Below are 14,849 nucleotides of genomic sequence, written 5' to 3'. Positions count from 1 at the left end.
GCCACATTTCCACCATGTACAAAAATATGTCGAACTTTGTCAAATTTTGATTTTCGCATTTAGGCCTAGGCTTAGTTTGTAGTTGATTTTTGCTAGAACAAGAAGCATACTCACCCTCTTGCTCTTATAGGCAAACCGTGCTGCCTTTTTCAGATGTCAAATTTTCTTGAAACTTCCAGATTCATTTGCACACGTTTGCATATCAAAATTTCAACATGAAATTTCACGAAAATGATTCAGCCCGTTTGTTTTTTTCTTGATCGATGTCAGTGGAATATTTTGAACGATATTTCCACGCAATTGGCTGGCGGTAGCGCAAAAAAGCTTGTCCAATGGCGCTAAAACTTAAAATTTCATTCTTTTCATTCTCTTACCCCATAGGGTCTACATTAAATATGAACCAATTTGAAGTGGGTGGGGTTTAAACTTCAATTTTTGGAGGTGATTTGACAACGAATGACCCCTCTGCAAACCTTAATATACAATTACTGTCCCTGAAGTTTGTTGAAGTTGTAAAAGTTACTGTGCATTTTTCCTTTGTGTTTTACAGCGAGATAAGATAGCCGGATCCTACCTGCCATGGAGGAAAGCTGAGGTCTCAAGCTCCAGAATGATGTAAATGTTGGTCAAAGAGAAGGATAAAGACAAGGACACCACCGGCAGTAAATCTTGGGAGCCTAGACACTGCGGCATGGAGGAAGGCCAAGGAAGGCCAAGGGGGAAGGCCAAGTCCAGAAGCCTCCTCAGAATGATGAAAACGAAGGACAAAGACAATGACGTGGGCAATGAGACCAAGGGCGACAACCTCCTCCGAATGATGAATGCTAGCAGGGAGTATATGAACTGCATTGTATGCTGTTCCACTAGTAGGAAAATATTTATGATGTGAGTATTTTTATCAAAGAAGATAAATCTTCCCTGTAAACTCCCTAGACGGTTCTTGCTGGTGTAGTGGCACATCCAAACCCAGGGATGATCCTGCGCTGGTGGTCCGTCTACTGTTACATGGATAGGGTGATGAAGCTCGACAGCAATCACTGATATGATTGCTCTTGGTTGATTGTTGTTTGTTTGTTTACCCTGTTGGTAGTAAGCTCAAAAACTCTGTAATTACGTTCAATTCAATTCAATCGTCTGCACACGTTCAAAGTCGTCTGTCGGTAACTACCAGGGCGTGCAGCGTGAAGTGAGTACTGGAACACCGGCGGCTTAAAATCACTATTCCCAACGATCGCTTTTACGAACAATTTCTGTGGATCCGCGATGTTCGATGTTTGCGGCATTCCACCGTATTTCTTTGTTTAACTTTACAGATCATCCTTGTAAATGCTTCAGAACTCCCGTTTTTCAAGCGTCTTGCTTGATTAGGCCATTAGGAAAATAAGCCAACCCAGTGAAACATTTCCAATAAGTGAAACCCAGGAACCTAATATCATTAAAATCTATTGTTTGAGTTTTTTACAAATTTGTTACTTATTATGTCAAATTAGGTTTTGCCCTGCACCGACGTTTAAACACTGTATACTCAGTGTGTTACCTCCCGAGTGAAAGTTGGAAAAAAATCACTCGGGTGGGACTCGAACCCACGACCTCCTGCTTTCTAGTGCAGATTTCTTACCACTCGGCCACCGAGCTAACGGGATCGGTTGGCTGGTTCGAATCTGATGTACATGTACATAGCAGCGGGTACCGCATAAACTATTATAAGATTGAATTTTTTTTTTGCGTCGGGGTGATATAAGTCAAGTTAGGTTTTGCCCTGCACCGACGTTTAAACACTGTATACTCAGTGTGTTACTGTTGTGCCCATTCTTGAAAATCACGCATTCTCGAGAATGGGCGCGCATTCTTAAGAATGAGCGCCCATTCTTAAGAACGAGCACGCGTTCTTAAGAATGAGCGCTCATTCTTAAGATTGGGTGGGAATATCACGTGCACAATTTATGAATTTTGCCCAATCTTAACAAACATTGCACGACATAATTATGTTAAATGAATTGTATAGCGGTTAAAAGGGAAACAATTCATATAAAGAGGAAAGAAAATGTTCTATGCTTCTGTACTCGTATAACTACGATAATTTGAATCATATTAAACCTGTTATTATTGCTTTTTCCTGCCTACTTATGGAAGTTTTGTAATAACGGAGGACTGGGAACTAGTCTGGGAAGTGCTTTGTTTAGGCTAGACAAGTACAAGTCCCTGTATGTATCATATGCGTGCCACGAGAAAAAAACGATGTCCAGAAGCTGCCAAAATTGCTCTTTTGACTAGATAGAATCCAGCTCTGCGACGTTATGGTGGGGTGTGAACAATAAATTGGTGCAATTTAAATGGGAAATAGCATTAGCACTATGGGATGTCGCAGTATTCATTCTCATTCTTCACATTCTTCATTCTTACGTCCCCCCCCCCCTCTTTTATTATCCCAAAAATCTGAATTCTTTCTTATTTATTCTTATTTTTTCCCCCGGTCCCCTCCCCCAATACGCGTATACTTTTCATATCCACTCTACTTTTCAGCGCCTTGCGTTGCAACAGTATAATTATTAAGAATCAGTGAACGAGGATTCAGCTAGACTTGCCAAGCGCAGCCGGTGCTTGGCATCGACAAGACAGTTATCTTGTCGCGCATTCTCAAGAATGTGCGCTCAATCTGGAAGAGTAATTTTTTGCCAAGATTGAGCAAGGATCCAGTTGCACATTCTCAAGAATGTGCATACCCATTCTCGAGAATGCGTGATTTTCAAGAATGGGCACAACATTACCTCCCGAGTGAAAGTTCGTATTCATGGCAGCTTACCTTTTTCCAACTTTCACTCAGGAGGTAACACACTGAGTATACAGTGTTTAAACGTCGGTGCAGGGCATAACCTAATTTGATTTACTTTTATGTGATCAGATTCAGACCTAGAATCTGACGTTTTGATTTAGTGAGTGTCACACCTTATTGTTCTAGGATTCATTTGGATTGTGTAAATAGACTTAAAGGTTCTGGAGTTAAATCAAATGGTGTTTGTTTTTTTTTTGGTTTTTTTCCCCAGATGCTGTGAATACTGTCATGAGTGGTACCATAGGGACTGCAGTGGCATAGGAAGAGATGCCTCTAATCGCATCATCAAAAATACATGCCCACCATGCGCTTGTGAGTAGAAACTTATCAGGGCCCAATTTCACTAAGCACAAAAGTTTGCTTAGCACAAAACAAGTCTGGCTTATAAAAGCAGGTTACCAGCCAAAACTCCATGGGATTTGCATGATAAGCAAACAACAGCTGAATACTAATCACAAGAGTTTTGGCTGGTAACCTACTTTTATAAGCCAGACTTTTTTTGTGCTAAGCAAATTTTTGTGCTTAGCAGCGCCATGAAATTGGCTCCAGGTTTTCTGGCTTTAAGCCTGTTATGTTCAGCATTGATCGGCTGTAAGACGATTTTGATCTGCCAGTGAAACCGTCCCGTTATGTCGTAACTTGCACCATCAAAAAAGGGAAGCTTTGAAGTTAGGCATTTATTTTTGTTTGCAAGTTACATTGTTGCATACTTTGCAAGTCACTTTAACCCAAACCCCTTGGATATACATGTATTTACAAGAAAGTATCCTGAATCTGCCAAAATCCATCCATTTTGCCATGCAAAAACAATTGAGTGCCAGTGAGTCCATCAGAATCCACCAGTTAGCCGGGAGTAAATCTGTTGAGATCCTAAATCCATCAAAGTCCCCCAACTGCTCAATCTGGAGGTATCCTGAATACATCAAAATCCTGCAGTACCACTAGGCTTCATGTCCTGAATCCATCATAATCCCCCAACTTTTTCAATATGGAGGTATCGTGAATCAGCCGAAATCCCCCGAAACAGGTAAAATAACATGACAGTCGTGTGTGTATGTGCGTAGGTTTTTGTTTTTAAATATTCAAACCACCAAAAAGCTGTTTGAATGTCTGGTTGATAATCAAATGTTATGCGTTTTGTATATTCGGTACAGCAATATCAAAGCTCAATGCAGAAGAGGAAGAGGCAGGCAAGGACATGGCCGAGCAGGAGGAGGAGGCCATCAAGGCAACAGGGACAGCAGTGGTGAGATGAAAATCTTTTTAAGCATACTTACTCTAGGTTTGCTTATTGCAGCTTGAACCGAAAGCCTCAGTTAAAGGGAAAATACAACATTTGCAAACATCAAAAAATAAAACTACCGAATCATTTTGAAATACCTTGCTGGACTGTTAGTGAATGACAGTGTAAAGCATCCTGTAAAATCATGGCACCTGGTATACTGTCATTTTCAAGAAAAGTGGTATTTTTGTATCAATTTCCAACGCTGATCGGCCGATCAGCGTTGGAAAAAACTGGCTTTTGTTTCAAATACTGGCCCCAGTTGACCATCGCACTTGTTTGCAATCGATTACACACCTATGAACGGGTACAAGCCAGCTAGACTGGTTCCCTGACCTTACAATTCCCCAATGTATGTAAACTGCTCTGTTTCTTCTTAAATGGAGTCAGGGAACCAGACTACAGGAAAATGATTGTTTTTCTTGGTTTTTATAGCATTTTTGAACCAAAAACCTCAAAAAAGTCAGTGTAACTATATTTTCTATACATTTCCAACCCCCCAATTCCATCTATAGTGCCCACTATACTCTACATTTTTGCCATATGACAGCACCCTCTCAAAAACTCAAACTCAAAAACTGAATCTAGGAAACTGAAAGTGTTCCTTTAATTCATGATAGTTGAATTGCTTACAAGTTAACTGTTGAATTAAAACATTTCAATTATAAAAGCCAGAACATTTCTTTTCTTACTTTATATTTTGGACAGAGGTGTGTAATAAAATATGGACTGGCATAATTGGGTCACATAGTCAATGGCACGTCGGGAAATAGGACCCTCTTCTGGTCACTCACATTCACTCGGGGCGCATAGACGTGCACTAGTGACCTCATTGCCAGTGTAAATGTGTATACTATATGCCCTTTAACCCTAACCGCCCTGAATCCTCCAAAATCCTTTTTGCAAATTGGAGGAATTTGCAGGATTGAGGTTACATGGCAAAAGTGCGTTGCTGATTTCGGAGTACGCACTGTGTCAAGGTCTTGGGCCGGACCTTGTGTTGTTTATGCTCAGCCGTGCATAAATTTAGTCCTTGATTATACTTGACATCCTCCGCACTGCTCCAGGATGTCACTGCCTCTGCCTCAGCCTATTGACAGACATAGCCGGAGGATTTTGCAGGATTCAGGCAGTGGTCATCCCTCCATGAACCATATTCAAGAAATAGCGGAGGAATTTGCAGGATTGAGGCTATATGCTATTTTTCCATGAGGCCAATTGGAGGATTTTGCAGGATTGAGGCTACATCCTAGCAAAAATGCCTAGGGAGTTGGGGTTAAAACACAATTTACTCTTCGTTTACAAGACAGAATTATGACCATATCTGAAAACTGCTGAACTAATGCCTTCATTTACTATTGGGTTGGGGATAACAGTTCTCACACAACTGATTGGGTTGTCCTGGTAAAATAAGAGTTATCATTAGTATTTGCTCCACTGACTGCTTTGATCTTATTATCGTCCCCTTTTCTTTCATCAGAGGCAACAAAGGCGATTCCCATGCGGTCAGTGTGAGCCTTGCAAGGTTGTCGACGACTGTGGAAAGTGTAGTTTCTGTCTTGTAAGTGCAGCTAGTTTTGTTTATTGTGCCATTCTCATTAGTGTTACGATTGATAATGCTGTTGAGACATCATAACAATGTAAATTGTTGTCGTTAATTATAAGTTATAAGTGTGTGAATGTTTAGAAGTGTTTGAGATTTTCGTCTGTTTTCCAAAGTACAAAGTGATAGCTTATTTGTAAATCCAAACATGCAGTGTCATATCAGATGTTGTAACACCTCACCCACAGATTCTGTGTCTTGATTGGCCGAGAGCGAGTCACATGTTACTTTCTAATTTTGCTATCTTTCTGTGTACGGCCAAAAGTACTATACCCGTAGCAACCAAAGTACTATACCATTAGCAACCAAAGTACTATTTCCACAGCGCGGTATTTGTGTGCAAAATGATGCTGGTGTGCGCGTTGCGCGTAGGGCGTATTGTTCCAAAGAGAGCGCGCCGCAGACTTGGGTTCAAACATTTCGTGAAGGGGTAGTTTGGAAGAGAGAAATACATTTTCCACCAATTTTGTATTGAAATTGAAGTTTATTTCACCTGTGTTCAGATTTAAATAATTTAAAATATTAAAACCAAGCAGAATATGTGGGTGAAGTGTTATAAAACAAATATTGAATGCTTTATCTCGTGGTGAAATAAAACTAGCCTCCCTCGTTGATGCATAGAGCATTCTATTTTCCCTCGGCTTCGCCTTGGGAAAATAGAATGTCCATGGATCACCTCGGGAGGCTAGTTTTACTACACCACTCGAAGCATTCAATATTTGTATATCATAATAGCTTTCCAATTTTTGTTGAATGTGAAAATGTTGTGCATATCAGAGATCGTGATGGAAAGGACCTTTTTCTCAAGGGGGAATTTTGTTCATAATTTTTTTTCAGGATAAGACGAAGTTTGGGGGCCAGAACAAATGGAGACAGAAGTGTTTGTTCAGAACGTGCATCCGAATGGCCAGTGTAAGTAATCCCTTCAATGCTATTGGCCAGTGTAAGTAATCCCTTCAATCCGATTGGCTAGTGTAAGTAATCCCTTCAGTAATAAACTTGTTTGGAAGTCGAACCATGCAGTGTCGCATCGATGTCATAACAGTTTTCCACTTTTGTCAAGTGTCAAAATTGATGTGCATTTTAGAGATCGTGATGGAAAGGACTTTCTTCTCAAGACGGACTGTTGTTCATTATTGTTTTCAGGATAAGAAGAAGTTCGGGGGCGAAGACATTTGGAAACGGAATTTGACCCATGTAAGTAATCCCTTCAGTGCTGTTTGTCCACTGCTCTGACGCACATTTGTGCAAATTGTGCATTTTTACAGATTTGTAATGACTTGTGTCAATGACTCGACTCGAGTCATAATTTTTGGTGACTCGACTTGACTCGAGTCACAGACTCCCACTTTATGGCTCTAGAACGCACAAAATACTGTCCAGGAACTGGATGTTAAACACATTTTCCAATTCCATTTTCTAATTCGTTGTTTCATCCTTGGCTTTGGGTGATTTCTTATAAAGCTCTTGGATTCGAACGCCGGCTAAATGCATGCCCTCCCTTTATAAATTTTGGAAAATATTTGTGAATGGAATTGACTCAATCTAATATTTGACTTGACTCGACTTGACCTTCTTCACCTAATGACTTGACTTGACTCGAGTCAAACCTTTAAATGGAAGCTGTGGAGTAAAAGTTAAAGTACAAGCAAAAGGGAACAAAGGAAGGAAAGGGGTAGGTCCTCATGAGTATAGTAAAAGCGAGCTGGGTGTGGGTGGGTGTGCGCGTTAACGGTGTAAATCGAAGACACATGTGCAACATCATCGATGAATTGAGGACAGGAACCAAATCGAGGACGACCATGATTAGAAAATGTGTACAAAACCAATGAGAGCTGTTGCAAAAAAAAATAGTGTGTAAACAAAGGAAAAGGGAAGAGGAACAATAGAGGTACACCATAAACAACCCTGGGTGTGTATGTATGTATGTATGTTCCATTTTGGTTAGGTTAACTGTTGGTGCTGTCATATGTCATAAGTCAGACTTCTCCAAACCTGGTGACAATAATCTTTAGGTAGGGGGACTTTATATGACTTGAGATGTTTGAGGTCAAAGGTATAGGCCTGGGGCTGGAAGAGACCCAGGGGCCGACCTCGCAACACCTGGGTGTGCCAGCTAGAAGGTGACCACAAGACACGTGCACATCAGCTGTGGCAGTCTGCATCTGATCGCTTGGTCTGGGCGGTTCAACATCCCCCATGATGGACACGGATGATGATGATGATGATGATGTGTGGGGTCAAATGAGGTCATTGTTGACTTCGGTAATAGGTCAACTGAAAAGTGTGCTAACTGACTGGCTGTATAAATACTGACAGCATGCCAGGGGATCGTACAAGTTTAACTTCTTGTATTTTTTAACCTTTTTAATTGGTATAAACTGATAGAATCCTACTCCCACTATTGATGTCAGCTTGGTGGATCACAATGACTACATCGCAAGACCTGAGTCGGACCCTACAACAGAAAAGAAGAAACAGAAGAAAAAGAAGAAGAAAAAGGACAAAAAGAAGAAAAAACTAGAGGACAAAGAGAAACAGGTTAGTCAGGCACGGAAAAAATGGCATTCAATTCACAGTCCGTTCAAAGCTGATGTTTTGCCTGTTCACTCGGAGGTGGGTGGGGAGAGTGGCCTAGTGGTGAGTGTGTTGGCCATATGAGGTCAGGGTTCAAATCCAGCTTTTGGCTGTATACATGTATTGGGTCGTCTCCCCCCCCCCCCCCCTTTCCCCCAACTTGCCTCTCTCAACCCAGGAGCATAAATTGATGCCTGCTTTTTGTTGGGGAGTAATCTGCCATGGACTTGAATCTCATTGAAGGGAACTCTGTTCGTCATTTCACACAAAACCAGACAATGAAAAGAGTGGCCTGATGAGCCGTATTTTTGGGTTGGGACAAAGTAGGCTTTTTTCTTGAACAGATTTCAAGTTTGCATAGAGACGCCATGTCATTTGTGCATTAAAAGTGAGAAGTTCAAAAACAGTTGAATTTCCTAAAACAGAGCATAAGTTGTGTCATTGGTAGGATTTACACTCTGAATTTACATTGAAGGGGAAGACACTTTATTGAATGTGTCTAAATTTCACACTTAAACTTCCCTTTGCCCCATCCTTCAGAAAGAACCAGAGAAGCGCAAGCAATCCCAGCAGGAGCCCACCATCGATGAGCCACAACCCAAGCGAGTCTGCTTCCCAGCAGCTGAGGAAGACTTGCCCCAGTGAGTCTCGTTTTAAATATCTCGTTTGGTTTTAAATCAATCTTATATGAAACCACAGTGGTCCATCACAAGTCCCTCACAAGCTACTCACAAGTTCCTCACAGGTCCCTCACAAGTCCTTTACCAGTCCCTCACAATTCCCTCACAAGTCCCTTCCAAGTCTCTCACAATTTCTTCATAATTTCCTCACAAGTCCGTCACAAGTCCTTCCTAAGCCACTCACAAGTCCCTTACAAGTCCCGCACAATTCCCTCACAAGTTCATCACAAGTCCTTCCTCAGCCACTCACAATGCACTCACAAGTCCCTCAACAAGTCCCTCACAAGTCCCTCACAAGTCCCTCACATGTTCATCACAAGTCCTTCCTCAGCCACTCACATTGCACTCACAAGTCCCTCACAAGTCCCGCACAAGTCCCGCACAGGTCCATCACAATTCCCTCACAAGTCCCTACCAAGTCTCTCACAATTTCTTCATAATTTCCTCACAAGTCCGTCACAAGTCCATCCTAAGCCACTCACAAGTCCCTTACAAGTCCCTCACAAGTCCCGCACAAGTCCCCCACGAGTCCCGCACAAGTCCGTCACAAGTCCCTCACAAGTTCCTCACAAGACTCTCACAAGTCCATTACAAGTGCCTCACAAGTCCATTACAAGTCCCTCACAAGTCCATCACAAGTCCCTCACAAGTCCCTCACAAGACCCTCACAAGTCCCTCACAAGTCCATTACAAGTGCCTCACAAGTCCCTCACAAGTCCATCACAAGTCCCTCACAAGTCCATTACAAGTCCCTCACAAGTCCCTCACAAGTCCATCACAAATCCCTCACAAAGCCCTCACAAGTCCCTCACAAGTCCCTCACAAGTCCCTCACAAGTCCCTCACAAGGCCCTCACAAGTCAATCACAAGTTAATCACAAGTCAGTCACAAGTCAATCACAAGTCAATCACAAGTCCTTCAGTCAAGTCACATGCTTTTTAAAGGGAATATACAACATTTGTAAACATCAAAAAATAAAACTACCAAGTTTTTGCGAAATACCTTAACAGGATGTTGGTAAATGACAGTCTAAAGCATCCTGTAAAATTATGGCACCTGGTATACTGTCATTTTCAAGAAAAGTGGTATTTTTGTATCAATTTCCAACGCTGACCATTGCACTTGTTTGCAATCGATTACAAACCTATGAACGGGTACGAGCCAGCTAGACTGGTTCCCTGACCTTACAATTCCCCAATGTATGTAAACTGCTCTGTTTCTTCTTATATGGAGTCAGGGAACCAGACTACAGGAAAATGATCGTTTTTCTTGGTTTTTATAGCATTTTCGAACCCAAAACCTCCAAAAAGTCAGTGTAACTATATTTGCTTTATATTTCCAACCCCCCAATTCCATCCATTTCTGAAAATTACAGCAAAAGCAAATGATGTATATTCCCTTTAATGAATTGTGACAATAGGACTCCTCTGTTACTTGTGACTGGATTTGTGAAAGGACTCGTGTTTTACTTTTAGCCAGAATTGACCTATTGCATAATCACGTCAACGCAGCTTGTGAAATATTGTCCAATTACATGATATACAGATGCACGCGGAACGCTAAAAATCTGAGACAAAAAAAATTAGTTTACAAAAACTCCATTGGGTTGTCTGAGGGCGTGGCTAACTGGGACACTGTGCATGCTGCCATTGCAATTGGACAGTTTGCAATAACCTGCCTGAATCACAACAAATCCTGGCTTTCAAGTTGGCCTGATCGCTGCTGCTGGCCCAATGGTAGCCTGCACACCGGCAGGTCAATCACAGCCTATTTCTGGCTCTTTGCGGGGCCATGTGATTTCATTGGAGACCTTTGAGGGTGCCGCGCGCCTGGATTTTGAGTTAGCCTGATTTTGCTACCACTGTCCAATCAGACCCAGTCGTTCGTTAATAGTGCAGTGGACATGTTGGCACAGCAATATTTGAGGATACAGCACTTAATTCTTTTTTAAAACTTTAAACAAGGCATCCTTTTACATTGATATATTTCTCAGGGGTAAGACTACAGGTGCCAAATCAGCGACGGCGGGGAAAACGGCCAGTAAGTTGGACACCTTGCTAATTGCCAATAAGGTCAATCTTATCGAAGAAGTTGAGAACTGCGGCACGAAAAACAGGACCGACATCGCTGCGGAATGGGGAATTTCCATATCGGAACTGAATGGAATAATGAGGAAAAAGGGAATGGTGATGGAGCAGTTCCGAAAGCAATGTCTGATTCAAGCAAGACAGGTAGAAGAAGCTGTCCTGATGTGGTGCAAGGCTGCACAAGCCATGAACATTCTTGTGACAAGGCAGATCTTAGAAGAAAAGGCAAAATCCCTTGCCAAGAAGTTGGGCTTTCCCAACTTCACTGTAAGTGATGGATGGTTGGATCTTTTTAAAGCGCGAAACAATGTCTCCTTCAATGTGGTTGCTAGAGCAGGTGCTGCCGGACTATCAGATGAAAGGAAAGCATTGTCAAGTACCAGCCAACTTAGAGTACATCAAATGGTGAAAGATTGGTTGACAACTGACCTAAGTCCACTCCTGGTAGTGTACAAACCGTCGAACATTTTTAATGCCAATGAGACCGGCATTTTTTACCGCCTTCTTCCTGACCGATTGCTCGCATTCAAGGGGAAGGCCTGCAATGGCGGTGAGAGAAGCGAAGAACGTCTGACTGCCATGGTGTGCGCCAACATGGACGGAAGCGAAAAACTGCCCCTGCTTGTCATTGGCAACACAAAGAAGCCACAGTGTTTGGCTAACGTGAAGTCGCTACCAACGCTGTATGAGGCAAACAAAACAGCATGGATGACATCCGACATCTTTGAAGCATGGGCTCGTAATATCGACAAAATGTGCCAAAAGAAAAACCGAAAGATCGCCATAGTCATCGACAGCTGTCCTGCACATCCCCACATCACTGGTTTGAAGAGCGTCACTCTAGTCTTCCTTTCCCCCTTACAGCTGCCAATCTCCAGCCTATGGAACAAGGTATCATTCGAAACTTGAAAATGCACTACCGCCGCCAACTCATCACATCATTCCTTGCAGCAGTAGACAGGAAGGAGAAGTACAACCCCACCGTGCTGGATGCTATGATTCTCCTCAAGAAATCCTGGAAGATGGTCAAGGACACTACCATCTCCCACTGCTTTAAACTTGCTGGCTTTGAGAGAAAAAGGACCGCTACCGTCCTGGACATCGAAACAGCTAAGCCTGACGTTGACATCAACGCAGCCACTGAAGACAAGGACCTCTTTGATCAACTGAGAGATACGGGGATGGATATTCCATGGGAAACAACGCTCAAATCTTACGCCGCAGTTGACGCAGATGTTCGATGCACCACGGGGCTCTCCGATGATGCCATCCTAGGTGCAGTGTCCTCCAGCGTAGCAGAAGTTAACAATGTTGAAGATGATGTTGAATCCCGAACCCCTCGCCCTACTGTCTCCATTGCAGAGGCCATGCTACACCTGGACAAGTTGCAAGACTTTGCACTGCAGAATGATCACACTGAGGGCATGCTAGACGCCATCTGTGACATAGACCAAGTCATTGGTCTCGTTCAAAAAGACAAGGCAACAAAGAAAACCTATGGATCACAGACTCTTGCAAGCACTCAACAGCTGGGACCCTGAAACTTTCCCCTTTCAAGTTCACATGGCCAGGGTTCGACCTTAACTTTTTTTCACTAGCCAGCCGGTCAGAGATGTAATGAGTCACTTCTTCTTTCGTATGATTTGCTGACCACTATACAATTTCGTGCAGCTGATGTAGCCATGTGACAGTCTCCGGGGTTGGGTTGGTAAGATCTATGTGGAGATCTCCAGGCGGTCCGAGGTCCGGGCACTCAAACAGGATGTGGTGTGCAGTCTGTTCAGGGGTACCACATACGCAGGCCGCGGAGGGGCTCAAGCCCCATCTGTGCATGCTGGCATTGAGACGTCCAACCCCGGTGCGCAGGCGATTGAGAGTGACCCAATCTCTGCGGGGGAGGTTAGCACCTGGTGGAAGTTTAGTACTCGGACAGGTGGCGAACTGGATTGGTCTCTCAGTCTCTTGCCAGTTGCTTTCCCATTGTTCCATGAGGTTGAAGTTGGAACACTCGGGGGAAACTGCATGACGGCCGAAGGGGTGACGAGAGCTGAGACGTTTTCTGCCGAGATCTTCAGCAGCCTTGATGCACTCGTGCAGAATGTGATTGTCATCTTGGGAGGCCTTCTCCGCCAGCACGTGCATATGATGTTCTCTGCGGAGCGCTGGGGGGGCAATGCCGGATAGCACTGGGAGGAGCTTCACGGGTGTAGGTCGAAGGCATCCAGTGATTAGCCTCATGGTGTCCTTGAGGATGACATCCAGCTTCTTGGTATGTGTGCTTCTGCACCAGACAGGGGAGGCATGTTCTGCGGAGCTGTATACTAGAGCAAGCTCACTGATTTTTGTGACTCGAGTCGAGTCGAGTCATTTTAAAGAAGTGACTCGAGTCGAGTCGAGTCATTAGGTCGAAAGGTCAAGTTGAGTAGAGTCGAGTCAAATATTTAGCTTGAGTCTATTCGAGTCACGAATATTTGAACACTATATACCACAATTTATACAAGGAGGCCATAAGTTTAGCCAGTGTTTGAATCCAAGAGCTTTATAAGAAATCGCCTAAAGCCAATGATGAAACAGCGAAAAATCTATTATAAGATGGAATTTTGCGTCGGGATGATATGCGTTTATATGTCGGTGAAGGGCAAACTAATTTGATTTATATCACCCCAACGCAAAATTCCATCTTATAATAGTTGATGCGGTACCCGCTGCTATGTATATCAGATTCGAACCAGCCAACCAATCCTGTTAGCTCGGTCGAGTGGTAAGACATCGAGTCCCAACCGAGTGATTTTTTCCAACTTTCACTCGGGAGGTAACACACTGAGTAAACAATGTTTATACGTCGGTGAAGGGCAAACCTAATTTGATGAAGCGAAAAATCTGGTTCCTGGATAGTATTGTGTGCGTTCTAGAACCATGAGGTGGGAGTCTGTGACACGTTGTATATTTATACATGACTAATTCGCAAAGCAAAGTGAGCATAAATGTTGCACCATAAGTCATTGCAAATACTTTTCGCAAAGTTGTGCTTTTATTTTTGGGACTCGAGTCTTATTAGCCTTCGTTCGAGTCGAGTCGAGTCTTCTTATGAATGACTTGAGTCGAGTCGAGTCATTTGCTCGCAGTGACTCGAGTCGAGTCGAGTCATTTACCCTTAGGGGACTCGAGTCGAGTCGAGTCACCAAAAATTGTGACTCGAGTCGGACTCGAGTCGAGTCATTGACTCGAGTCATCACAACTCTGCAGCCGGTATACTGAAGCAGACTCTTAACTAAGAAACCAGTAGACATTTTCACCAGTCCGCATGTTTTTCTTTGATACAGTGTCACATAAACAATGTGCAGACATGTATAACGTGTATCCTGAGACAATCTTGTCACTGTTTTTCATGAAAATATCTAATCTTTTAACCCAAAACAGTTAATAAAATTAGACAAAATTTGATACAGATTTGCCTCCAGAATTCAGTGATTTGTGTTTCTTACAGTCCTCTCATCTTTGCTGTATCCCAATTCGTGTATTTTTTGACTGGCCAGGCCCGTTGCTGATTTGACTAGCATTTGGCTAATAACGGGCTACCATTTAAGTCGAACCCTGCACCTAGCACCATGTGAGATACAGCCCCATCACAGTTTTGTAAATGCGCTGAGCTTTTAAGCTTCATTGTGTGGCCAAAGCAGACTTGAACCGATATCAGGATTTTGTTTTAAACAATTTCTACTTTCTAGATTTTTACAGAATTCTTTTTGAAATCTGAGGTTTTACTGCAAGCATGAGTTTCCTGTTA

The 14,849-nt window shown here is 42.9% G+C and overlaps 1 protein-coding gene across 3 annotated transcripts in view; it reads left to right on the top strand.

Annotated features, from left to right (window-relative positions):
- Positions 1 to 13,423, top strand: part of LOC119737221 — a 34,780-nt gene extending 21,357 nt beyond the window's left edge. For 2 of the 3 annotated variants that reach the window (XM_038211411.1, XM_038211410.1), the window contains exons 2-10: positions 551 to 885; positions 3,045 to 3,145; positions 3,988 to 4,079; positions 5,596 to 5,676; positions 6,556 to 6,630; positions 6,865 to 6,915; positions 8,107 to 8,259; positions 8,836 to 8,936; positions 10,969 to 13,423. In XM_038211411.1, coding sequence (XP_038067339.1) covers positions 620 to 885; positions 3,045 to 3,145; positions 3,988 to 4,079; positions 5,596 to 5,676; positions 6,556 to 6,630; positions 6,865 to 6,915; positions 8,107 to 8,259; positions 8,836 to 8,936; positions 10,969 to 11,971 — 1,923 coding nt within the window. In that variant the 5' untranslated portion in view covers positions 551 to 619 and the 3' untranslated portion in view covers positions 11,972 to 13,423. The remainder of the gene's footprint in view (positions 1 to 550; positions 886 to 3,044; positions 3,146 to 3,987; positions 4,080 to 5,595; positions 5,677 to 6,555; positions 6,631 to 6,864; positions 6,916 to 8,106; positions 8,260 to 8,835; positions 8,937 to 10,968) is intronic. The other variant, XM_038211412.1, reaches the window with a different exon arrangement.
- Positions 13,424 to 14,849: the final 1,426 nt, after the last annotated feature.

The sequence above is a fragment of the Patiria miniata genome, unplaced genomic scaffold (assembly GCF_015706575.1).
Source record: "Patiria miniata isolate m_02_andy unplaced genomic scaffold, ASM1570657v1 HiC_scaffold_3, whole genome shotgun sequence".
Classification (NCBI taxonomy): Eukaryota; Metazoa; Echinodermata; class Asteroidea; order Valvatida; family Asterinidae; genus Patiria; species Patiria miniata.
This window is presented reverse-complemented; position numbering and strand designations above follow the sequence as displayed.